This window comes from Aspergillus brunneoviolaceus (assembly GCF_003184695.1).
Source record: "Aspergillus brunneoviolaceus CBS 621.78 unplaced genomic scaffold BO95scaffold_20, whole genome shotgun sequence".
Taxonomy (NCBI): Eukaryota; Fungi; Ascomycota; class Eurotiomycetes; order Eurotiales; family Aspergillaceae; genus Aspergillus; species Aspergillus brunneoviolaceus.
The window spans coordinates 258,903-283,748 of record NW_020290750.1 but is presented as its reverse complement, the minus strand read 5'-3'; the positions used below and the strand labels follow the sequence as shown (position 1 = coordinate 283,748).

The window sequence follows — 24,846 nt, the reverse complement described above, 5'->3', positions numbered from 1 at the left end:
GTCATCATTAGTATTATCGAATCTTCTTCTCATCGATGATCGGAGATCACATGATGTTCGTGTTTTCCCCGCGTCGGTCTTTCGCTCGCCAAACCGCGCGTCATCGCGACCGCCATCTTATGTACATAACCTAATACGGTGAGTCTAAAGCTTCCCTGAATCGCCCAGGCAGCAAAACCACCACTCCAGGCAGATACGCAACTCTCACTGGCCACACTTAGTCATGGAATAATTCCCTTTTAACCTCTTTTGCTCCTGGTAAATTAATCGAAATTGAAATTATTGAAGCCTCTTTTAAACACAGTCATGGCCGACAGTAACCCACCACGAGACGATGAAGTAGGCGAAGAGGAAGAAGAGGAGATCGATGAATCCGTACATACTTCCCTTTCGCTCGATTTTTTTCAAATGAAAAGCACAGCTAGGCTGATCCCCTATAGAACTACAAATCGGTGAAAGATGCGGTTCTCTTTGCGATCGAAGTTAGCGACTCCATGCTCGAGCCTCGCCCATCTGCCGACCCCAAGAAACCCGTGGAAGAATCGCCGGTCACCGCAGCCTTGAAATGCGCATACCACTTGATGCAACAGCGAATCATTTCTAACCCACAAGATATGATGGGAGTTCTCTTGTACGGGACGCAGGCGTCCAAGTTCTACGATGAAGTCGAGGGCAGCCGAGGCGACTTGTCCTATCCCAACTGCTACCTCTTCACAGACCTCGACATCCCGTCTGCGCAAGAGGTCAAGGACCTTCGAGCGCTGGTAGAAGATGAGGGGAAAGCCAGAGAGATTCTCGTGCCGGCAGAGAAGCAAGTATCCATGGCAAACGTCCTATTCTGTGCCAACCAGATTTTCACCTCCAAAGCGCCCAACTTCCTTTCGCGGCGGTTGTTCATAGTCACCGACAACGACAGTCCTCACACCCAAGACAAAGCCCTGCGGTCTGCCGCGACAGTGCGAGCTAAGGATCTATACGATCTCGGAGTCACTATTGAGCTCTTCCCCGTCTCCCAGCCCGAACATGAGTTCGACAGCTCCAAGTTCTATGACGTAAGACCTTGTCTCAGGCGGAATTGGTGCTGTACTGACTGGCTGTGAAGGATCTCATCTATAAAACCTCTCCGAATGACCCCGATGCCCCTGCGTATCTACAACCGGACTCCAAAGCTTCAACGGCTACAGGGGATGGGATCTCCCTCCTCAATACCCTATTGTCTAGTGTCAACTCAAGATCCGTGCCTCGGCGCACTCATTTCTCGAATATGCCGCTGGAGCTTGGACCCAACCTCAAAATCTCAGTGTCAGGCTATATCCTCTTTCGGCGGCAAGCGCCCGCCCGGAACTGCTATGTCTGGCTTGGAGGCGAGAAGCCCGAGATTGTCAAAGGAGTCACGACTCAAATAGCCGACGACACGGCGCGCACGGTGGAGAAATGGGAGATCAGAAAGGCCTACAAGTTCGGCGGGGACCAAGTTGTCTTTACCCCCGAGGAGCAGAAGGAGTTGAAAAACTTCGGTGATCCGGTCATCCGCATTATAGGCTTCAAGCCCGCTTCTGCCCTTCCCTACTGGGCGAACATGAAACATCCTTATTTCATATATCCGTCAGAGGAGGACTACGTGGGTTCAACCCGCGTGTTCTCCGCCTTGCATCAGACGCTTCTGCGGCAGAAGAAGATAGCTCTCGTCTGGTTCATTCCACGGAGGGCTGCCAACCCGGTCCTTGGTGCTATGATCGCCGGAGAGGAGAAGGTCGATGAGAACGGCGTGCAGAAGTACCCCCCTGGCATGTGGATTGTGCCACTTCCGTACGCCGATGATGTTCGCCAGAACCCCGAGACCACCCTGAATGTGGCTCCAGAACCGTTGATCGACCAGATGCGTGTTATTGTCCAGCAGCTGCAACTCCCCAAGGCCTGCTACGAGCCTCTGAAATACCCAAATCCATGTAAGTGTTTGAATTGCCCTTTGATCCGCGCGTCATTGGTCATTGACTAACTTGTTTTAGCATTACAATGGCACTATCGCATCTTACAGGCGCTGGCTCTGGACGAGGATCTTCCCGAGAGACCGGAAGACAAGACCGTCCCGAAGTACAGACAGATTGACAAGGTACGATACTTCGCTTTTGATACTATGACTGTCACTAATTTTCAATTCCAGCGCGCTGGGGACTATGTGCTGTCATGGGCCGACGAGCTCGAGAAGCAGTACGCCACGATCGCCGTTGAGAAACCAGCATCCAGCACTCTTGTCAAGCGAGGCGCGAAGAATCGTGCCCCGGAAGACGACGCAGAGTCCAGCAAGCCAGCTAAGAAGGTCAAAGTGGAAGCCGACAATAACATTGAGGAGGAAGTGCGGCGACATTACCAGAAGAACAACCTGTCCAGGGTAACTATTATCTTGCCATGCGGTGTGTGACCACGCTAATTTGTTGTGCAGCTTACGGTGAATATCCTGAAGGATTTCCTCACGTCTCATGGACGCTCTGGGGTGGGGAAGAAGGCAGATCTGATCGATCGCGTGGAGCAATTCTTGGAGTCTGGATAAGAGACCTCGGAAAGAAGGCATGATTCGAGGCGTTACGACTGTACAGTACTCGCGACCGGATAAGACATAGGGATCTATTGCATCGTCATTAGGAAACAAATATGAACGTCCTGTCAAATCATAGCTGGCCAATCCGGACCATCTGGATGGGTACACATGAATCGTCTAGTTTTTGTTATTGTAGTTGCGTCGAGCAATCTCGCTACCCCTGGTCAGGCCGGCCCCTGCTTGAAGCGTGGTTGGACGATCGACCATTGCTCAGATCGATAGGGTGGCCCATCCAACTTCTCCAGGTAAATGAGATGAGCAGCTACTTGGAAGGTCTTTAATAGTGACATCATTGTTTCGTTGCAGTACGGTGGGTATAGGTTTTGAGCCGAATCCCGCCGAGGAGGTGGAGGAGGTGGAGGAGGTGGAGGAGAGGACGGGATGCTTTAGACCAGGGGCACTCCCACGGTTCGCCCCTGATTAAGAAGCTTGGCACCCGCCTACCGCTCTAGCGGCGTACAGTGTACAGTACGATTGCTCTAACTATGTGTGTCTCTGGCAATGGTCCTGGTTGTAGGTCTCGAACTTGCCCAAGCAATTCAAAGATTGTTGGGCGACTATAATTACGGCGAGGCGGAAGTTGATATCAAAACCTACACGAACCCCAAGCCTTCCACCGACCGCAAGGTGAGTCGGTGTCACTTCCTACAAACCTTAAGATGTGTGTGTATGAGCTGCGGCCATGCAGCATGTCATTCTACATAGCGAGTGATATACGGTCAACTCGGTGAGGTGTTCCTGTCGAGTAGGTGACGAACGCTCGATTCCCGATCTGGCGACTGCAGCTCAGTTTCCCAGTCAGGTGGGATCACGTGCAGCAATGAGCTGAGTTCACCGAGTGTAGCAAATCAGACAAACCAGACAAACCACGCAAATCAGGAGGGCCAACCTGTCACTGCAGTTGGTCCCGTCAGTCCAGGATTGGATGCGTCAATCTTGTTCCAATTAAGTTCCAATTCATCCATGCCGATTGTTGACATCAAAATAACCTACTGTAGGCTTGCGCTGGTTCCAAGGTTGCTCCTGACACCCCGTAGATACTGACTTACATATTTGTATAATCGCCGGGTTGATCCCTTTCCTCCCCTCTTTTCCTGTCTTTCATTTCCATTCAATTCTCCTCATTTATGGACCATTGAGTATTACGTATCAGATCAATGGTTTGGGCGTCGTTAGTATGCCTGGATTGTCTCCATTGCACGGCAATAATTAGACTGGTGTGTGTATTCCTGAGGCCAGCCAAACACTACTACCCCTGCCGTCCTTCCTTTCCTTCTCTCTCCCTTCTCTCTCTCTCTCTCTCTCCTACTAGACTAGACTAGACTTACTTCTCGTCTCCTCTCCTTCTCCTCCTCCTCTCCTCTTCTCCTCTTCTTCCCTTCCTTTCCGTGTGTGTGTCTCCCCGCCCAACGAGTCGTCTACCGTCTCGTTGTTCCACCCCCCCCCTCCTCCCCTCTCCGGCACTGCCTTTGAAATCACTCACTCCCTCACTCACTCCCTCATTCTTCATTTCTCAACTCACATCCCCTTCTTCATCTCCTCTTCTTCTTTCTTTCTTTCTTTTGCAATTACAATACTCACCACTCTTGTCCTTCCTTATTATTTCCTTTCTTTCCTTTAATTCCTCAATTGATCCTAATCTTATCGCCCGAACGGCAACGTTAGGTGGCCGTTCATCATCGCACCCGCCCGCTCCCCGTGGCTCATTAGCGCACGGCCTTCGTTTGTCGCGCCTGTCGGGCCTTGCTTGTTGCGCCGCAAGGACACCCCCCCCCCCCCCAAAAAGCATCGCCCGCTGCCTGCTCCCGAAGGCTGAGCGATTGGACTTGACTATCGGGTTGGCCCGCATCCTGATTCGACGCACAACGAGGTCACCCTGCGTCGGCAACGCGTTTGTTGTCTGGCGGCCTTGTTGTGGTGACGCTGTTTCGGTCGCACCTCGATTCTCCTCTCGGGACGACATCTAGCTGCATTCTCAACCCTTCGGCTCCATCAGCAATCTCGACCCCCTTCAATCCGTCTTCCATTCGCCTATAGACGCGTCACTGCGTGGGCTTGCCGACCCGACCGCGCGCATCCCTTGTGTCGCTCCACTGCCACGCTCCGTCCGAAGCCACGGTATTTGCGGAGCCAAATTCGCTGGTCGGCTCAGTAAACGGAACTCATAGCCCAAGGACTCGACCTTAATAAACCGTCAGAACATCGAGCGCAAGCCGGAGGATGATTCAGAATTGATACGACGATACGAATACCGAGGCGACGAGTTACGCGGGATACCTACGGCACCTGATTCTTGTCTTCAAGACATCAGACCGCAACTGCGGCGATTCTCATCCGACGGTTCACCACAACCTCCTCGCACTGGAACACGATACTGCCCCACCGGATGATAGATAACGAAGTCCCGCCAATATGTCTACGGTCGAAGATCCTTTCGTCTCCCATGCCAGGGAGGGAATCGCTTCTCGCGATTCGCACAAGTACTCCTCCTTTGACACCCAATTGTTCAGCCTGAATGCGTCCTCCCCCGCCCAAGCCAAACGGGCGCTCGAGGCTCATCTGGCGGAAACCGAGCGCCGACTCGAAGAGGCCGGCAAGCTGGGAACGGCACTGATCGAACAGCAGAAACAGCTCGAGGAAAAGCTGCGGGAAGTGGAGCAACAGCAGGAGGAGGGCCAAATCGGCCCGGACCTACGTCGCAAGCTCGTGGATCTGGAGAAGGAGTACAATGAAATTGGCCGCGAAACGGCGCGCGCATTCCTGGCCCCGAAGCGTCTCGCCAGCGGTGAAGATGGCCACTTCGGAACTCCGCATGAGCAAAAGGTAGGGCGCATTCATTTTGATGCTTCTTGCACACGGCTAATGACAATCGTTGTTAGTCACCCATTAGCTCCGCCCTCTTCGCCGGCCAGGCCACCAACTCGCCCAGTAAAGTCAGCGTTCCGTCACGAAAGCAGCGCAATCAGCCCTCCAACCGCGTCCATGACATCGAGTTCGCCACCGAGATTTCTACCTCTCTCCTCGCACAAGTGCGCCAACTGCAAGCTCTCCTTGCAGAGCGTGAGGACGCCCTCAAAAATGTGAATCTCGAGAAGTCGCGACTCGAACTCGAGGCCGAGGGGTATGCTCAACGAATCAGAGTACTCGACGAGAGCGAAGAGCGCTATAAGGACGAAAACTGGACACTGGAGACTCGAACCCGCGAGCTGATGACAGCTGCCAAGGAAGCAGCCGACCGAGAAAGCAGACTCAATAGCAGCCTGGGTGCTTTGGCCACAGAGAAAAGCGCCATGGAGCGGGAGCTCGAGGATCTGAGACAGGCCAATGCGAAGCTGATCGAAGATTACACTGCTGCTCAGAAAGCCAACGATGCCGAGATTCACGTTTTGCGTCGCCATGTGCATGCTGGTGATACCGAGAAGCTTGCGCTACAGCAGAAACTCGAAGAATTGAACTCCCAGAATGAGGAACTCGCCAGGGCAGTGGCCATGCGCCTTCGCCAGCAAGAACAAGAGCTCTCCCGGGAAGTCAATCGGGATCAAGACTCAGACGACCAGGACCATTCGACGCCCGAGAACTCCCCGCCGCCGTCTCCCAACAAATTCACGCCGCGACACAACCATCTCGAAACGGAGACCTTGAAGAGTTCGCTCGGTCATGCCCACCGCATGATCCAGAATCTCAAGAGCACTATCCATCGCGAAAAGACCGAGAAGATTGACCTGAAGCGCATGCTGCAGGACGCCCGCGATGAACTTGAAACGAAGCGCCGAGAGTCCGCTGCGCCAACCGGTCCGTCCAGCAAACGCCAGAAGACCAAGCCTGACCCTGCACGCAAGGCCGCACGGCCCGATCTGCTGGGTGCTGGTCGAAAGCGAGCGGAGATTGAAATCCATGAATCGGACTGGGAAGACAACGCTACCGACGCCAGTCCCTCTCATAAAGCTGCTCTCAAGGCGTCCCGAGCCCGTATGGGAGGACGGTCATCTGAAGAACCGAGCGATGCGTACCAGACCGCTACCGAAGCCGACGACAACTTTGAAACGGCCACCGAACGAGGAACAGCCACGGAAAGCGAAGCCTTCCAGACTGGCCTAGAAAGCATGGCTGATGATAGCTCGGATAGCGGCGAGCTCACGGAGACAGATGACCGGCTGCAGAGAACCCCACGCGGGCGCGTGTCCTCTTTCACTATGACCAAGACCCGCGACAGGAAGGCTTACGAGAGCACTGCCTCCAACTCAAGTGACGAGGACGTGATCGACGAGGAAGGCTTCCCATCGCCTAGTCAAATTAGTCCTAGGTACAGGGTGAGGAACAAGAGGAGTATCGTGAGGAGGATCCGTCCTTCTGGCGAGGCTCCCATGGCTTCCAATAGCAGGCCCTCCACCGCTCGCGAATCTCCAGCCACAAGCTTCATGCAAAGCTCAGCAAGCCCAGAGGGACAGAGCCTTTTCATGGAGCTTGCTGAGTTGGATGGTAATGATGACCAAGAGGGTGACTTTGGACCTCCGATGCGCTTCGACACGGCATCACAGGCCTCGACTCCGCGCATTCTCGCCGCTTACGATTCCAGACGGCCATCAGAAGCTGTTCTTGATACCATCTCGAAGCCCCTTATGGTTGACTCTGGTATGATGACGGATCCATGGGAGCCCGCTGTGCCTGCTGCAGTCACTGCTGTGCCTGTTACCGAGGAAACGGTCAACAACGCACCAGTGTCTTCCTCGAAACCAGCCACATCTGATGCCGGCACTGCGATGGAGCAAGAGCAAGCGCCTGAACTGGTGCACGCTTCAACCCAGTGGATCGTTCCTGAATCTGAGGCAGTTATCGCTGAGACCCAGAGAGAAGTAGAGCAACCATCTGCTCAGTTGCAGTTGGAAGTCTCATCTGTCTCTTCTGAGGAGACTGTTCCATCTTCGCCGAGGCGCCCTCATCTGGACACTGCGTATGCTATTGGAGTCACGACAGAACCCGCTGCATCCGTCATTCCTGACCCGCCAAAGGTGGCATTGTCTTTGATCACCTCCGCTTCTACTGAGCCAATCCTTGCGCGTGTCCCTCAACCCGAACCCGTCTATGTTCCCAATGTGGCGATGTCGACACTTTCATCTCAACATACCCTGCCTGTTGGGGCAGCCCTCCCTGAACCTGCGCCAGTGGTCGTCTTTGCTGAACATGGCACCAACACCGAGAGTGTGGAGCTCACCGTCTCACCACTCTACTCTCTTGACACTGAGCCTGTCGCGGCCATTCCCAAACCTACTCCGGTGGTCGAGCCTGTGATTGTTGAGAAGCGCGTCGAAGTCAAACCGGAGCTTCCACCGCTGACTCTATCGTCGATAGTCGCTCAGCAGACGGAGCCTGTCCTGGCAGTAATTGAGCGGAGCGTAGACCCAGAGCCCGAGAATATCGTGGAGAAAGCTCAGGAAGTCGAGCTGCCAGAGCTGGGTGTATCGTCAATCTTCTCGCAACATACCAAGCCCATTGTGGCTACTCTGGACGCACCGGCTGAGCCGGAATTGGCAGTTGCGGGTGAGCGAGAGATTGCCGAGCCCAAGCTTCCAGATTTGAATCTTTCTGTCATTGCATCGGAAAGCACGGAACCAGCTACACCACAGTTGCACGAGGCACCAGCGGTTCAAGCTCCTGAAATCTCACTGTCTGGGGTGCGCGCGGTGGAAACGATCCCCGTCAAACATGTCCCGACGGCTCTTGTTGTGCCCCCGGTTCAGCTGACCGATGAAAATGCGCCACCGGAGCACAGCATGCAAATGGTCAAGGGTCTCCCTACTTCCGAATTGCCATTGCTTCTTGTCAATGATGATAATCCAAGCAACAATGCGGCTAGTGGTACAAACGGAACGCCAGATTCCACTCTGCCTCTAAGCACCATTTCTGGCAATGCTGTCCCACGCCACACACGACAGCAATCATCGAGTCGGGTGGAACGGGCTGACCAGGGTGCCCAAACAATCCTGTCGTCGAAGCAGATTGACCAGATTCTCATGGATCGTGTCACCACCCGGCCACTATCTCCTCCGGACAGTGACAAGGCCAAGGAGCAGAACACCTCACCGTTTGCCACACCCCGAGCACGCACTCGTCCCACTCATCAGTCCTCTCAATCCTCTCTCCCATCCCATCAGCTCAGGCCGGGCAGTTCGCTTAGCCATACCTCAAGCATCCAGAGCCACCCGCCTTTGCCCACCGACCACAAGGAGGCTATCATGGCGGCCGAGAAACGATCATTGGACCAACGGCCATCTTCTCCGAACTTGATGGGCCCGCCCCTTGCCCCGGCCTCCGCTCACCGAACCAATGTGAGCCAGCGGCCGCGAACTCCCAACGAGTCGGGAATCCAAGTCAACTCGATGTCTACCACGACCTCCCGCGTCAAACTCAGAAGCGAGAGTCACAGTCACATCTCACGGAGGTCATCGGTGTCATCCTTTGCTTCTGAGATCGATGAGCGATTTGCTGCGCAGCCCATCGGCCCTCAGGGTTATGCCGCTGGTACGGACCCGAGGATGATCCAGGCTATCACGCAAACGATGATTGGCGAATTCCTTTGGAAGTATACTCGCAAGACTGTCACTGGGGAGGTCTCCAGCACTCGACACCGACGCTACTTCTGGGTTCACCCCTATACACGTACGCTGTATTGGAGTGCGCAAGATCCCCAGACCGCTGGCACACGTGAATTGAAGACCAAGAGTGTTCCTATCGAGGCTGTCAGGGTCGTTCCTGATGACAATCCTTATCCTCCTGGTCTGCACTGCAGGAGTCTGGAGGTGGTTAGCCCAGGCCGCCGGGTTCGGTTCACAGCAACCACCAGCCAGCGGCACGAGACGTGGTTCAATGCACTGTCGTACCTCCTGCTGCGCAATTCGGCAGAGAATGGCGAAGAGCATCAAAGCAACGCTTCTTTGGAAGACATCGATGAGTTCAATCCCGAGTTCCGCTCACGCTCTCGCCAGACCTCGAGACTCTCCTTCTCCTCTTCACGCAGTCGGAATGCACGGAACTGGCCGAAGGAGCGGGCCGGCTCCACCATCTCATCGCGCCGCACATTGACGCCGGGTCGAGGCTCTCCTTCGCTTGCTTCGCCCTCGTCCTTTACCGAGCAGAGGAACGGGTCTAGCTCCCGCCTCAGCACGATCCTGAACACGACGATCAAGGGGTCGTTTGGCCGCAAGGGTTCTCGTTATGCCAGCTCGAGTGTCCATGAGGGAAGCATTCACACCCGTGACAGCCAAGATGACTTTCGGCACACGATGGAGAGGCAAGAAAGCCAGGGTGACCGACTCGAGAATGTGCGAGCTTGTTGTGATGGTATGTATACCCCTTGACTTGTCATGACTGTTCACCAGCTAACTTGACCAGGCAAACACGATGTCAGTGCCTTGTCTAGGACAAGCAAATATAGCCCGCGGGTGAACCGGATTCATTCCCATCATTGAACCTCCACTTTTGGAGTTGAGTTGCGTCGCGCGTCGATCGGCCGGGCTATCCATTGGCCTGAATTTTCGTTCTGCACGAATCTCTTTCATTGCATCGCCATTGTCATTGTACTTTGAACCCCACGGGAGTACCTTTATAATGTCTGGAGTTTGAATAAGTGCACACTGAGCGTCTGGAACTTGCATACCCTTGGTCGTCAGGGGCGAACTTGTCTCGTCTTGTTTTTTCCCCTCCCCGGGCTCCCCTCTTTGTCTCTCTATATTTACTCTATTTTAATCCCCACGCGGGCGGCACTGCAGCCCCGTTCATCCCTCCTTCACCTCCTCCACTCTCGGTGCCCGGACGGCTTCTTGATATTCTTGTCATTCTTTTTTACCGTGTTTTTCCTTTTGGTTTATTCATTGCGCTGCGCTTTCTTCCGTCGCATGAAAACTACCCACCACCTAACTTTTAACCAAACCAACTTACAAACTTAACCTAACCACCTACATTTACCACATCGCACTATTGACAGTGACATTTTTTGTTCTTTTGTGGATTAATCCGTTGCTTGACTGGCTTGAGGCAATTGACACTGACACTTCTTGAAAGAAAGCATTCTACTGCTTGTATTTCCCTGCTGGGCTGACTGATTGACTGTATACTCGGAAATACTTCCTGCTACTAAATGAATTGCCACATGCGCACAGACACGAATAGATCGTGGTTGATTGAAGTTGTGTTCTTGTAGGTTTGTAATGTGTGATTGATGTGTGTGTACTTCGAGTGGGTGAGGTATGTATACCTAGCGGAATGGCTTACATTCGGCCCCGAGCTGCAGTGCACAGGCATATAACAGGGAGAATTGTCTCTCCCACTCAGGTAACGGATAAGCTATGGTCCAGGTAAGTAATGCAGCTATGGTATGTTCGTGTTTCAAGGTATTGTGGTATGGCTGGTTGGATGTATACACAGATATAATCTATCATCGTAATCAATGCAAAAGGGTATCATAGGTCATCAAACCATCGAAAAAAAACAAAAACAAAAACAAAAACAAAAATAGTATAAGAGTAAACAACGCCCTCCTGCAGAAGAAGAGAATGTCTTCATCCACCAACTATATCCATCCACTCCCATCCTGCAGAGGACAGGACAGAGCAGGGCATGCTGCATATATAGCCGTACAGCTCCGCTTCTGTTACCCACCCAGCCCCCATCTCATCCTCTCCCATCAACCCCCCAACAACTTAATAAATTGGATGGGGGTCAACTAAGCAGGCTTCGCCCGCCCCGCCGGCCAGAAATCAAAGAGATCCAGGGCCTCGCGGGTCCAGGGCCCTTGGTCGAAGGGATCGTCGCCGGCGGGGTCCGGGAGGGTTGTATGGTTGGGTCTGTGGACGGTGGTGGTGGTTAGGGCGGTGGGGTCGGAGTAGGATTTGCGGAGGCTGGTGTGCGTTGGGATGTTCGATCTTGGGTTGCGGTTAATGGGGTTGAGGGGGTTTATGTTTGGTTTTGTGGTTGTGGGAGTGTGGTTTGTTGGGTTGGGTGGGACGCGTGGTGGTGCGGTGATTAGGTCGTTGAGGATGGTCTGGGTTGAGGTCGAGGGGGTGAAGTCATGGGGTTTTGGTGGAGTGGCGGTGGTGGTTGTGGGTGGTTGTGCGGGGGGTGGAGGGTTGTTGTTGTTTTTGGCTGGTGCTAGTGCTGGTGCTGGTGCGGATGAAGCTGGTTTGGCGACTTTTCCACCGCCACCGGGGAGTAGGGCCGAGTACATGAGTTTCTTGCGGGGTTTGCTGGTCGAGAGTCGGAGAAGGACGGGTGGCTCTTCTGGCGCTGAGTTGCTCTCTTCGCGTGACGACGGTAGTTGTGGAGGATTGCTGTTCTCATCGCGGACTGCTTGTGGTTGTGGTAGAGGGTAGCTGCTCTCTTTGCGTGACGACGGTAGCTGTGGAGGATTGCTGTTCTGATTGCGCAAAGCTTGTCGTTGAGGAGGAATGGTACTCCCCTCTTCGCGAGACATGCTCCTCGTAGTAGCAGCTTGTACACTTGTTCTCTGGTCGGCTCTTTGTCGTCCAAGATCGTGGCTCTGCAGCCTTGTGGATGTAGCGGTCGCGGTAGCAGTAGCACCTGGATTCGTCACCAGCGCAGTCGACGAACCCGTCAAGTCAACGACCGCCGGCCGCGGTCGAGGCTGAACCGGCTGAGCCAGTACACGACGAGAGGGGACCTGCTGCTGCGCGAACAATCCTCCTTCCACAGCACCCGAACCCGAACCCAAACTACCATCAACCCTCTGCCGTTTCGCAGCACGCGCAGCCGACAGCTCTCCGCCCCCGCGATCCGGACCTTGCATAACTCGCGTCGCAGCTGTCCCCGAAGTCCCCGAGCCCTTTCCCCCCAAAGCCGGCGTTGTCTTCTTTATCCCCAGCAAATCATTCAAAGACCGCATAGACTGCTGTTGCTGCTGTGACCCCGCCAACGAACCCTGCGTACTCGCAGCACCAAACCCTCTCTTCCCATTCCCTCCACCCCCCACCCCATTCGAATGCGAAGTCGGATGTGAATGCGACAGCAAAGCCCCCAGATCCGTCTCCGAGCGCCCAACCGCCTCACAGACCTGCACCAAGACGCCACGATCCAGCTCGAGCTCGTCGCCGTCCTGCACGGCCGCGTCCTGGCGCCAGTGCAGATCGCCGATGAAGTTGCCGCTCGTGTCGTAGGCCATGATGCGTTTGTTGAAGGTGTGGTAGCGCAGGTACCCGTCCTGCCAGCGTTTGGCCTTGCGGCGCGTGTCGTGCGTGAAGAGGCAGCGGTGTTTGATGACCGGGGCGGTGTTTTGGGTGAGTGGGGTTGTGAATGGGGAGGTGGTGGAGGATAGGCCGGAGGAGGAGGGGGGGAACCCCGAGGGGGTCGGGGTGGAGGGGTAGGTCATTTTGTATGCTGAGGAAATAGGTAGGTGGGTTGGTTGGCTGATTGTGAGGTTGGGGTGCGTGGTGCTGCTGTGTTGCTGTGTTGCTGCTCTCAAGGTGGTGGTGGGGGAGGGGGAAGGGTCTGTCCAGGGTTGGGGACCCTGTTCTGAGGGACCATCGGATTTGTTGTTCTCGAGGTGAGGTGGAGGTTGCGGGTTGAGGGAGATGCTGTATATGCCGTATATGCTGTAGAACGGTTGGTGATGGATGCGAGTGAAGGAACTGGATAAGGTGGTGGTGGTTGGAGGAAAGTTGGAGAAGCGGACGCGGAGAAAAGATAAGTTTAAGCGGGAAGATCGCGGCCGAGACGCGCCTGAGGCTGTCAGTCCCGTGCCCGAGCTGAGTATGAACTCCTGTTTACTGTCCGTCTCTCACTGCGTGTTCAACCCACTTCAGCGCCAAATAGCGTTAGAGCATCTTGACTGTTACATATGATGATCAAAGCAATATCCAAGAAATAAGAGCATCACGAATCAAGCGACTCCTACAATGCATGTGATTACTACTTTTAACTTATACTCTCCTCGACCACTGCCCAATCACTCCACATAATTAGCCGGAAAACTCCCCTTTACTCCCCTCAGCTCCCCCTCCCACCAGTCGTCCGTGCTCTCCGTCTTCTTCAGAACACGGATCCGATCGCCCTCCCGGAACGACAAATCCCCCGCCCCCTGGCCCCCAAAATCATACAGCGCCGTCACGAAGAGCGCATTCTGAGAATTCAGGCGTGGCGGCGGAGGTGGAGGTGGCTTCTTTTTACCCGCTACGGAAGACACTGCCGCACGGGATGGCGAGGGAGATGGCTGGCGGTTGCTGCTGTTCGGGCGGTTGAACTGATTCGCTCTGGATGCAACGGAGGATAAGCCAGGAGAGATACCTGCCGCCGCCGCAGGCGACAGGGAAGATGTCGATGCAACTGGGGTTGAGGACGGAAGTTGGATGTTACTGCCGGACCGACTGAAGTAGTCCGCACGGGCCGCAACGGAAGATAGCCCGGGAGACCCCGCTGCCGCAGCCGATGCTGGAGAGGGTGACGTATGCTGATTGTTGTTGCTATTTCGACTGAAGTAGTCTGCTCGTGAAGCGACTGTAGACACGCCCGGCGAAGGGGAACGGATGTACTCGGCCGCAGAGACGTACGATTCAGCTGCGGGAGACGAGGCAGAGGGCTGGGCCACCGATGCTTGCGGGGAGAGATGGTGACTCGAGCTCGAGGGTAGATTGAGGGAAGACGTTGAGGCGGCCGGCATGCTCGACAGCTGCGGTTTCGGTCGAGGTATGGGTTTCGGCTTTGTTTCGAGATTCGGTCGGGGCTTGGTATCGTAGGCGGGCGGTGGTGGCATGGGAGGAAGCTTTGTCTGAGCAGCCGGAGGCGCTGGAGGCGGGAGTTTGCGCTGCACCGCGGCGGGATTTGGGGAAACGGGCCGTGGGGGTTTTGGGGGCGGCGTTTCTTCGTGGGCGCCAGGTGAGCGGCAGTAACTAGATATGAGGTTCGCAGGGCGACTGAGATAATTATGACTGTTGCGTTGATGTTCGTCCACCGGGGACAGGCGAACGGTCTTGCCGTTGGCGATGCTAGCGAAACTTTCGACTTCCTGCTGGACGGGCAGGTGGGCGCGCTCCCAGTCCTCGACGATATGCTCCATTGGCGGCGCGGGGACCGGGAATTGTTCATCCTGGCTGTACTCCAGCACCACGGTGTAGTAATGCGCCAACATATTGTTTTGGAGCTCAATCTGAGTGGCCAGCAAACGGGGGAGCAGGGAGAAGGCAGCGGCGATCAGCGGCGGGAGACTGTGCCGGAGGTGCTCATCCGCAGCGTTATAGTCCTGCTCCTGTCAGACCACGTCAATGCGAGGCAAGGAATGGTGGAGACCTACCTCTGTTGCTTTAGCAAGGTCACCCTCAGCCTTGACGAGGGCTGCATTGTCGCGATCCGACCGTTTCGTTTTTTTGGTGTAATTATCCACGCGACTCTGGTAGCGTTCATAGTCGAGCTGGAACAACCCCAATCAGCATGACCCAGTTGAGTGAAAAGTGGCTGAGAAACACACCTTACGATCATCCCGCTTCTTGATCGTCTTCTTCATCGGAATCAGGTATTCCCTGGCTTGGGTTGCTGGCTTGATCATCCGCTCGTCCACGGCGGTGATGTCGGCCAGCAGCTCTCTCCGGAGCTCCTCGTATTGTTCCCGAAGCTTATTTGTCCGAGCCAGGGTTTCCCGTGGCGTCGGGGCCGCTTTTGGACCGGTGGAGGAGTCGGAGGAACCGAGGATCGGGGCATAGAGGGCGCTCAATTCAGCGAGCATGCGATTTTGGTGGATGAGAAGCGAGGACCAGGCATCGCGCCATGCGCTGGTGAATTCGATGATCTGAGGGGAGCGAGTGACGGCGGGTGGCCGAAAGTTAGTTCCTGTGCTGCTGCGGGGGAGAGAGCTTGCGTGTTTACATACTCGGCCCAGAAGCTTGTCAGCTTCCTCGAAGTCTTTGAGCAGAATCGCGACCTGGCTTTCGTCGGCGGACCGCTTCATGAAGCGGCCAAATTGCCTTTGCATGGACTGCATCGTGCCGCGTGGCCCCTCGGGGGGAAAAGAGGGGAGCGAAACGAGGGGAACGGGGAACGGGGAACGGGGAACGAAGGGGAGGTTCACTGGTGGGCCATCTAGAAAGGGAACAACAGTCTTAAGGAAATAATAGAATGCAGTAAAAAGAAATCTTTCCCTCCTATGTCATCAAAAGAAGCAAAGGAGAGGGAGAAAGGAAAGAAAAAGAAAAAGAAAAAGAAAAAAGGATGCCAGTTAGACGCAAGAAAGAGAGAGGAGGGAGTAAGAAGATGACGCAGCCACAAGTGGAGGAGGAAGTGGTCGTAAGTTTAGGTACTTCCTAGTAAGTTACTCCTTTAGTTAATGTTTCAGCCTGGCTGGGCTGGCCGCCATTGTTGTCCCTTTCAGTCCCTCTCAGTCCCTTTCAGCCTGCTTGGCCCGCCGCTAAGCAACTACTAAACACCAACACCTCCCCTGACTCTTCCAATTGACATTGACTCCTGTTTCTTCCTGAACACAGAGAAAAACAGATATAGCAGATAAGGATATTCTGAACCCATGGCACCAACATATACGGCGTGTTTGATTATCCATCGCTCATAGCACTAACTATCCATAGCCACCCTGAAGAGCATGCATACATACATCTATGGAAGAACAAAAGCCACGGCTCGTAAACAATTCATCAGCACAAGGTATAAGTGTCTTTTGCAGAACAATATCTCCAGGACCAAAACCTCTAGATGAAGGCACTCACAGCACCCCCATCAGTCGCTTCCACCTCAGCCTGGCGTCGTCGGCTCTCCAAAAACACCTCCACCATACGCTTGCTCGATATTGGCGAGCATGAATTTGGTGATGGAGTATCCTGACCCTTGAAGTCATGATAATCGCTCTCGACTTTCATGTTCTCATTGGTCAGCTGTCGGTGGTCGCGATATCCTCGACCCGTCCGATTATGCAGGGACTTGGAATCTCGCGCTGCAGGGGGACACCTGGCCGGATGTCTGCCGTACGTGCTACGCGCCATCTTCTGAGATGATACCCCGGATTTGTCTCTTCGCGGTGTGGGTGACTCAGGCATCCGGAAGCGGTTGGTTGGAATTGTCTGCATGGGCGACAATGCAGTACTTTCCCTGCGAGAATCGATTTGACTCTGGAAGGGGCCATACCTACCCGCATGGTAGGTAGAGCTTGGAGATATCGGTCTGGAGGGCAGCGGCGGGGGTACCAGTCCGTCGTTCTGATCTTTCTTTGTGGTTACTACTGTTTGAACACTTGACGACCGGCTGAAGGGACGCGAAAAGTTGCTAGTCGAAGTGACCTTGCGATCCGACCACATATCATCGTCGATGAAAACACCTCCTTGAGCTCTCTCGATCCAGCGAGTAGAAGCTTGACCGAACATATCGTCCTCATCGCTTTGTATTTGTGCATTCTCGCGATAGTGAGATTGGATGGGGTTGAGATTCTCAATCTTCGCAATCTCCGTGTGCATCCAGTGCTTCCAGTCCGCGCTTGGCCGGGCCGATGCTCGACGTGTTTGAACTTTCGGATAGAACTTCGGGGAGCAGTAGGTGGCTCGGTGAGTGTCGTAGATCGTAGCCGTTCCTGGCTCGTCGGGGAATTGGGAGGAAACCTCGCCGTTGCTTGGATCGAGCGACTTGCCGCCGGTGGAGCGAGAATATACACTGGGAGAGTCGGAAGCTGCGTCCGGACCCTGTTGGTCGAGGGTGCCCAGGTGTCCAGTGGCTACCTCTATAGGCGGCTTGCTAGCCCTTGAGAGTGCAATGCCCTTGTTACCAGAGATCAAGGAGGTGCTCAAATGACTCTTGTCAGGACAGGAGGACTCTGGGAGGCATTGAGTAGGATACTGTGACCGCCGCGGCGGAGTCACCGTACCGGCATCTGCAGTGATGAAGGACTTGGATGATGGGATGGATTCATCACTCGGAATCATCCGAACGGTCTGCCCATTATGACGCACAGCTACTGAGGCAGCAGGCGTCGGGACGATGCGATGCTCTTTGACATGACCAAAGGCAATGCTTTCGCTTGCATCCGGTGCCTTGCCCTCGCCGATCCTTCTCATCAAAGCGGAATACAATCGTTGGCTGTCAATCTTGCTGGATGGCCTGACAGGGCTACTGTGGGAGATGGGGCTATTTTCATAGGACGGAGCCCCTGCAAGGGTCTGTTCCGAATGGACTTTCTCTTCAATTACCGACAAATGGCTTCGACCACCAATGTTGCCGGTCACGATAGTATTGGCAACGGTCGAGTCTGCCCAGCTTGTTACGCGCGAGCGGCTCGTAGCCAAGCTTTCCGAGCTTTCAGCAACCTCGGCTGCTGGATACTGCTTCGTGTGTACATCGGTTTCAATATAAGTCGTGAGTGGGGTGTGGGGGCTGTGCGTTAACCAGCTAGTGCTCAGTTCGTTGGCACTCGTCTGTGTTTTGTCCTGGCGGGATGGAGAAACCTCCTGCGCCTCGACCTCGCCCGCAGATGGTCTTGCAAGACCCAAGACCTTCTTGATTCCCTTCTTGATGGACGAAGAGAGAGATCTCGCTTTTCCATAAGAGTGAGCGCTTCTGGGCTGAGGAGCCGAAGGCGTGCCGGCAGCAGCCGCGGCTGATGTGGTCGGACGAAGCGTTTTCCTGAATGCTCCATGCTCTCGACGAGTCTTAGGAACAGACAGCCGCAGCTGTTCCGTCTGAGGGGAGTCGTCGGCCGACTGCTGCTGAAACTGACTGCGCGCCAGGTCAATTGCCGTGTCATGACTCTGCACATGGCGCAGCGGACCAGCCGACGGCTTTTCTCCGCGGAGAAAAGACATTGAACGCCGCAAGGTGCCATAAGTGCGTGTCGTTCGCGAGATTTGATCGCCCTCACAAGTCGTAGTATCGTTGAAGGGGGAGCAAAGTCCGTGAGACATGCGTGAGCAACGTTGTCCAGTGGCAAACATGGACCGCGACTTGCGCAGACGTCTATAAGACGAGGGCAGAAAATAGTCTTGGCTGTCAAACCCTTGGAACTCGCTAATGGAAGGCAGCGTCGCAGACGTGTAGTCCTCATCGTGTGTGCTGAAGTCCGTGGTGACTGAGGGACGAGAAGATGCGCTGTCCACGGGGACATTGCTTGCGTTTTGCCGTGATCTAGTATATCGGTGTCTTCTCGAGGGTACTGCCATGCTTTTAGGGCCGCCCAGAGCGTCATAAGAGCACTTGGAGCGCAACATCGCAAGAGAGGCAGCTGTCGTGGCGTGTTGTCGCGCTACAACAGGATCGGAGGTGTCGCTGGAGACGGAGCTGCGGTGGCTTCGCCGGACGGAGCGCGCAGATTTGGATCTTCGCAAGCGATCCATTGTTCTCACGACGGAGGATTGCTGATTCCAACTGGAAAAACTGCGAAAGTACCTATATCAAGGACTTGTGATACTCGCTAATCGATATGTGGCTTGGAAGAGTGACGCTCACGGCGGGTGGAGACTGTATGCGCGTGGGTGCCATCTCGCTAAGGAAGGGACGTTTGAGCGATTGCATTTTGGAGATGAGGCGAGTTAGTTGCGCCTTCCTTAAACCTCCCACGACCTTCCTGAAGCTCTTGCGAAGCACACATGGTCTAGAGGCGTGAATCGTGGTGCTGTCCATATGGTTGCGATATGAAGAAGTTGTGAAGTCAGACTCGGGAGCTTGCGATGTACCGTACCCTCATACTCTGTGGCCCATTGTTTTGCTTCTGACTTATATCTGATAGTCTGATAGACAATGGTTGCAGCAAACGAGCTATGGGCTAAGATGCACTACCGACGACTCAAGAAGGTGTTTCCTCAGAGACCAGTAACCACATAATCACCAAGAGACCTCTATTTACTGCCGAGCATCAATTGACCGGCCACAACGACATGAAAGCTTATCTTATCACCGCATATAGAGCAGAAAGCGCAAGTCATCCAAGTCATTATACCAATTCTCAACCCGCCAAGCCAGACAACGACCGCAAACACCAGTATCAACCTATCAACCCTCGCGCCCATCCTGATCAAGAAAAGTCTAGAACGACAGGGATGAACCCCACCGCCGCCTCGACCGGTCTCGACCCTGTCCTCCACTCAGCTCTCACATGATAACGACCCAGTAACCCACTGGACCTATAAGTTTACCAATAGTCCATACAATTATACCCCATCAATCAATCCACCCCCCTCACCTGTCAAATCCCACCGTCCAAGCTCCAAGCTCGAACATCATAGCACCGCTCTTGATCCTTGCCCCGTGTAGCCCACATATACCCCCAAACAACCAAACCCCGCCAACAAGCCGGGCCCGGAAAGACTCGAACCAGTAAACCCGGCAGTGCCCACTTACTTAGACCCAGAAACCCGCGAGCTGGACCTTAGAGCTTAGGTAGTTACAATGAGTATTATCTCCCCGCCCAATTTCCCGCATCTCAGAAGATGTACCGTACTCCCCAAAGCAACACCCATCACCACACCGCACCCTACAGTAAGCATCTCTAAAACCAACCCAACACCCCCAATCTAGACCCCTCCAATTCAGCCACAACTCCGAAGCGCCCCGAAGCACAGCGCAGCGCATTGCATCGCCCCCCAAGGCGAACGCAGAGCAGATCATCTGCAGCCAGCCATCCAGCCATCCAGCCAACACTGACAGGTCACTACTAGTAGTCAACCAGTCAACCAGCCAGCCAGCCAGCCAGTCCACCCGCAAAGCGGGAAGACCAAGGCAGGTCTAGACGCCGATCCTGGTTGCATAAGCGAGACAACCACCCTTCTGCCGGAAGATAACACATACCATGTACAGCAATAAGACGTAAGGATAAGGATGATCTGAGCGCCACCGGCCGCCACAAGTCGATGTCAGTGTCAATGACGAGTGGGGGGTTGCGTTGTGCTTACTTTGCTGCAAGGGCTGTCACTTACTCATGCTACTGGTCGTCCTGCTGCGTCTCGCGGGCGGAAGGTGACATGCACTGGACTGGATGTTCAAGTTACAGTGCAGTAGGTGGGTCATGCACAGTACATGTAGTTCTCTGAGGGTACCTGGTAGTGAGCTGCGTGCATGTCTGCCGCTCTGACTCTGTGCAGCGGGTGAGGGAGGGTGCTTTGGTGGTTGCCAGGTATGAGCCGAGGCTTTCTTTTCTCATCCCAGCCGGCATGGAAGTGCATCCATCACTCCGTCCGGTCCGTCCAACCCACCTGCATCAGCTTGATCGTGGTCCAAAAGGGCCGTGGTCCAAAAGGGCTGTGGCCCTTTACCCCGCATTAGTTGACGTCAAGGGGACCACGAAGCAGGAAAACTGACAGCGACGTAGACATCCACATTGCCAGTAGGTCTAATGGAGTATTCGCCGTTTGATTGAATGATGACGATCAGAAGAGGAGGAACGAAGGACGACAGGCTTGTCACACCACTTACCAGCATACTCATCGAATGTGCCAGACCACCGGGAGGGAGCGGGTACGGTCCCAAGTGAGGGGGTGGGAAGACGGGGGAGGGCAGTTAGTGGGGACCGACCGGGTAGCAGATGGTGGATCAATGCCGTTGACTTACTTGACCGGGTGAGTAGGGACTTGGAAGATATTTCCTGACGTTTAGCAGCAGGCTGGGTAACCCGGCTGTAGTGTACTGTACACATCCAGAAAATGAATCAGTCGGTCAGTAAGTAGTACTAGTCATCTATACCGTGTCGGGAGACTGAGGCGATGCTGTACTGTTGGTTGGGTCATCCGTGTTGATGTTGGTATTAAAATAACTGTTAGTAGTATATATAACAGGCTGACACGAAGGCAGTGCAGGCTACCTACAGATAGGAATCCCAAGTCAGTGAGTACGGAGTACGGAAATCCTGATTCGACTAATTCCGTGCTGACACGAATTTTCTCTCTTGTACGGCTAGTCTCTTGCACGGGTGATCGGAAGACCAAGATCAGGCAAGGTAAGGCAAAGCAGAAGACAAGCTGCAACGGTCCGGGCAATGCCGAGCGGGGCGGGGTCACAAGAAGGGAGCTGAGGGGAAGAGGAGCCCGGGAATTCGTGCCTTGCGCGCGCACGCCCACTCACCCAAAAACGAATGACAGCTGACGGTGACGGATAATAAGTTACGGCGCACGGATGGTCCTCGGGACTGGTCCTTACTAATGGTTGATTCATGATGACTTCGACTCCCAGGCTACGACGACGACAATACCACCGTACTACTCTGCGGGGTTCTTGGCTCGAAGGACCGGTCACATGGACAGTCCAAAGGTACAGTACTTCCAAGCAAGTGGTGAGATGCTGCTGCTGCTGCTGCAGGCATCACGGGCTCCAAGACGGAAGGGATCAGCTGCTCACAACAGACCAGCGTAGAAACATGCCGAAGCAAAAGTAAGAGAGGGGCAAAGCAGGGTTCAAGGTAGATCCCGAGAGGGTCATCGATCTACCGAGGAATGGTGTCACCATACATCACCCATCACCCAACCCGTCCGTCTGCTCACTCGGTGTCCGTTTCAGGCAGCTAGTAGGGACCAGCTAATAGGTGCGAAGTTCGGGCTTTCTTTGTTAAAGACGGCTACCTACTTTCGAGACACGAATCATGATCATAGCTAAGAGAAAAAAAAAAAAAAAGAAATAGGGTATATTCAAGTATGACAAGTAGAAAAAAGGAAGTACCTTGGATCGTACAGGTAGCCGAATTGGGTATGGGTAAATCGGCCAACGCATATTATAACAAAGAAAGCAGCAGAGACATGACAAAGAGAAGAATTACAAGACGATGTCAGGATGAACTGATGAAGTCGTGATGATGACCACGCACAAAAGAAGGACCTGGGGATAAAGGGGGAAGTCAAGGAGAGTGAGAAGGAAGAAGAGAGAAGAAAAAGAAAAAGAAAAAAAAAAGAATTCCACCTGCGCCCACTGCCCGCCCGCAGCAGAGATTTCCAGTTGCGTGCGCGCCAAGTTGACTTCTCTTCTTTGGCGCCATCCAGAAGATCGACTGATCATCGTGAAGACCGAGAGGTACTCAGATCCCTGTCGTGTCTTTGCTGTAGACCAGCGATAGACCATTCCGGGACTCCCAAATCACAGTCAACCCGCATAAACCACCCAGTAAACCAACCCAAAGGAACCCCTGTAGACCCAATGCTGTGACTCCGGTTTGCCGATGCGAAACACGATGACAAGAATCGCGTCGCAGATGTCCATGCGCATTCCAACTTTCGGAAGGGTCCGTCGGAAATGGCGATACCACGTTGGCGAGTGATGGCGGGCGATGGCGAGCGCGTAGCCAAGCAAAGAAAAAAGAGGCGTCCGACCGTTGCGATCGGTCGAGATGCGACAAAGCCGCTCTCACGCCGCTCTCAGCCCGAAGATGATCGATCCAAACTCCCAGAAATGCATTTCAGTCCGAGCACATGATTAAGATGCAAAAGAAAAGCGAAGCAAAAGTGGACGAGGGCACAAGGGCCTCCGGGGATCGGTCCCAGCCGGCAGGACCCCCGCCATTCAATCGATAGAGATCCGGGAGATAATCCGTTGCGCCCCTGCCCGTCGCAATGTTGCCATCAGGTCATTCATCATGCGCAGCGGTCGATCATCTCCTTGTATGGTGAGTCGCTCAGGATCTCCGACGGCAGGGCTCGACGGTAATCTCTGGGTTGGGCGAAGGGGGAAGTTGACCGAGGGTGACGGAGCTTCAATTGCTGTAGGTCCATGAGTCAGTATAAGGTGGGAGTAGGAGGTGGGCAGTGGGCAAAGTAAGCTTCCGGCGGGGACGAACATACCACACAGTCGGGGCATTTGCCGCCATTAATGTTCACACGGCCACGGCAGCCACGAGGATAGTTGGCACAGGAGAACATGGTGATTATCGGACGTCGAGTCGAGTGAGTGTTGTATGAAAGCAGGTGTTAGAAATTGCGGGATGAGAGTACTAGTCACGGTTGACTGGAAGGCCGGAGCTGAATGAATCCCGTCAAGGGAGCTTTTTCTAGGGCTGGGGATTTGGCGACAACTTCGAAGCGGAACCAGGCCAAGTTAAAAGGAAACCCCAGAGAAAAAAAATTCCAGAAGATCCGAAAAAAAAATAGTCCAGAAAAGTAAGGGCAGTTATAGATAATAATAATCTTAGGACCTTAGGACCCAAAGGAAATTAGACCCAATTCCACGCCACGGGGCAATTACGTCAAGATCGCAAGGCCGTTGTCCTGCAGCGACACCAGCAAGGGGGGTGTTCGATTGTGAGTGGTTTGGTGGAAAAAGGAATCGCAAGCGCCGCGCCGGGGGTCCGTTGAGGTTCTAGCGCTGAGGTTGGGCTGCGCCACTAAAGTGGGTGGTGGTGGTGGGATGGGGCGAAAGAGAGACAAAATAATAAAAATAATAATAACCCCAAAGAAAAAATAAGCAAAATTCAAATTGGACGTGAAGACCACTGAAAATGCAACCGTAAAGGAATGAAGGAAGGGATGAAAGAAGGAGACCAAAATTGAACGATCAACGATCAATAATTATCAGTGTGAAGAAACTGAATCGACTTGGAGGGCAGAAAGAAGGTACGGAAAATAAAGGTAGTTAATTGCAGAGATAGGGATCTCAATGATTTATATCCGTTGTTTGATGGAGCACGGGAGATCTAGTGTCAAGATGCGAAACAAGCCAGCGAGTGTTTGGGACTAGGAGAACTTGGACTGTAGGCGAGAGAGACTGAGTACGAGAGTGGTGAGGAACGGGGAAAAAGGGCAGTCCCGGCGTCGTATGGCTAGTTAGGCATTAATGACAATCAAATCACCGCAATTGCAAGAACAATATAAGGCATGCTCTGCGAATGGTCCTCGCAGTCCCGGCCAGGGAGATTAAAATTTGGGTTCCATGCCATCTAACGGGCCACGGGACGGGGAGAGGGGGCTCAGATGGAGCCCGGATTGTATAGAACGATGATTCTGATGCAGTCAGTCGTCGAATGAGAGGCACCAGTTGCACTGCTGTACGAATCGACCTTCAATGACTTCTTGGTACCTGAAATGGTCCCGGTGACAAGTGTGTGTGGCAATGACGGGGCTGGCCAGGTGCAGGTGCAGTCAGGCGAATCAGCATTGTTGACCCAAGGCAGTCGTAACAATCCTTCGCTTGAGATCCTGGGCATCACTGATGGCATCGTTATTGGTAGTTTGGTGGCAGCCAAAGTCTCAACAGTGGATTCCGTGTTTCTCGGCTGGATGTTCGAAAATGATCCAGAAGGGAAGACAAGAGAGGAGAGACGGGAGAGAATCCCAAGAGCCCCAAGAAAA

The 24,846-nt window shown here is 54.0% G+C and overlaps 7 protein-coding genes across 7 annotated transcripts; 2 read left to right on the top strand and 5 right to left on the bottom strand.

Moving 5' to 3' along the window:
* The first annotated feature begins 146 nt into the window (after positions 1-146).
* Positions 147-2,665, top strand: akuA (putative DSB repair complex subunit Ku70). The gene is made up of 6 exons (XM_025591575.1): positions 147-375; positions 441-1,052; positions 1,103-1,949; positions 2,010-2,113; positions 2,165-2,392; positions 2,444-2,665. The coding sequence occupies exons 1-6, from the start codon at positions 307-309 to the stop codon at positions 2,549-2,551; spliced, it is 1,968 nt and encodes a 655-aa protein (XP_025444119.1). The 5' UTR covers positions 147-306; the 3' UTR covers positions 2,552-2,665.
* A 2,346-nt stretch (positions 2,666-5,011) lies between these two features.
* On the top strand, positions 5,012-9,965 carry BO95DRAFT_492944 (putative nuclear migration protein (ApsA); the record flags this gene model as incomplete). Its single annotated transcript, XM_025590744.1, has 2 exons — positions 5,012-5,422; positions 5,479-9,965. The coding sequence occupies 2 exons, from the start codon at positions 5,012-5,014 to the stop codon at positions 9,952-9,954; spliced, it is 4,887 nt and encodes a 1,628-aa protein (XP_025444118.1). The 3' UTR covers positions 9,955-9,965.
* Positions 9,966-10,975: 1,010 nt separating this feature from the next.
* BO95DRAFT_480783 (uncharacterized protein) lies at positions 10,976-15,844 on the bottom strand. The gene is made up of 5 exons (XM_025590164.1): positions 15,468-15,844; positions 15,069-15,386; positions 14,895-15,011; positions 13,612-14,849; positions 10,976-13,200 (listed from the first exon to the last, which is right to left on the bottom strand). Exons 1-5 carry the CDS (start codon positions 15,576-15,578, stop codon positions 11,319-11,321), a joined length of 3,666 nt encoding a protein of 1,221 aa, XP_025444117.1. The 5' UTR covers positions 15,579-15,844; the 3' UTR covers positions 10,976-11,318.
* Positions 15,845-16,001: 157 nt separating this feature from the next.
* BO95DRAFT_441103 (uncharacterized protein) lies at positions 16,002-19,397 on the bottom strand. Its single transcript, XM_025586111.1, has 2 exons — positions 19,322-19,397; positions 16,002-19,256 (listed from the first exon to the last, which is right to left on the bottom strand). Exon 2 carries the CDS (start codon positions 18,919-18,921, stop codon positions 16,297-16,299), a length of 2,625 nt encoding a protein of 874 aa, XP_025444116.1. The 5' UTR covers positions 18,922-19,256; positions 19,322-19,397; the 3' UTR covers positions 16,002-16,296.
* Positions 19,398-19,803: 406 nt separating this feature from the next.
* BO95DRAFT_80903 (uncharacterized protein) lies at positions 19,804-20,588 on the bottom strand. The gene is made up of 2 exons (XM_025592233.1): positions 20,372-20,588; positions 19,804-20,308 (listed from the first exon to the last, which is right to left on the bottom strand). The coding sequence occupies exons 1-2, from the start codon at positions 20,372-20,374 to the stop codon at positions 19,925-19,927; spliced, it is 387 nt and encodes a 128-aa protein (XP_025444115.1). The 5' UTR covers positions 20,375-20,588; the 3' UTR covers positions 19,804-19,924.
* Positions 20,589-20,911: 323 nt separating this feature from the next.
* BO95DRAFT_80330 (uncharacterized protein) lies at positions 20,912-22,124 on the bottom strand. Its single transcript, XM_025592232.1, has 4 exons — positions 21,935-22,124; positions 21,673-21,826; positions 21,229-21,515; positions 20,912-21,012 (listed from the first exon to the last, which is right to left on the bottom strand). The coding sequence occupies exons 1-3, from the start codon at positions 22,019-22,021 to the stop codon at positions 21,253-21,255; spliced, it is 504 nt and encodes a 167-aa protein (XP_025444114.1). The 5' UTR covers positions 22,022-22,124; the 3' UTR covers positions 20,912-21,012; positions 21,229-21,252.
* Positions 22,125-23,093: 969 nt separating this feature from the next.
* Positions 23,094-23,509, bottom strand: BO95DRAFT_441098 (uncharacterized protein). Its single transcript, XM_025586110.1, has 2 exons — positions 23,344-23,509; positions 23,094-23,262 (listed from the first exon to the last, which is right to left on the bottom strand). Exons 1-2 carry the CDS (start codon positions 23,419-23,421, stop codon positions 23,137-23,139), a joined length of 204 nt encoding a protein of 67 aa, XP_025444113.1. The 5' UTR covers positions 23,422-23,509; the 3' UTR covers positions 23,094-23,136.
* Positions 23,510-24,846: the final 1,337 nt, after the last annotated feature.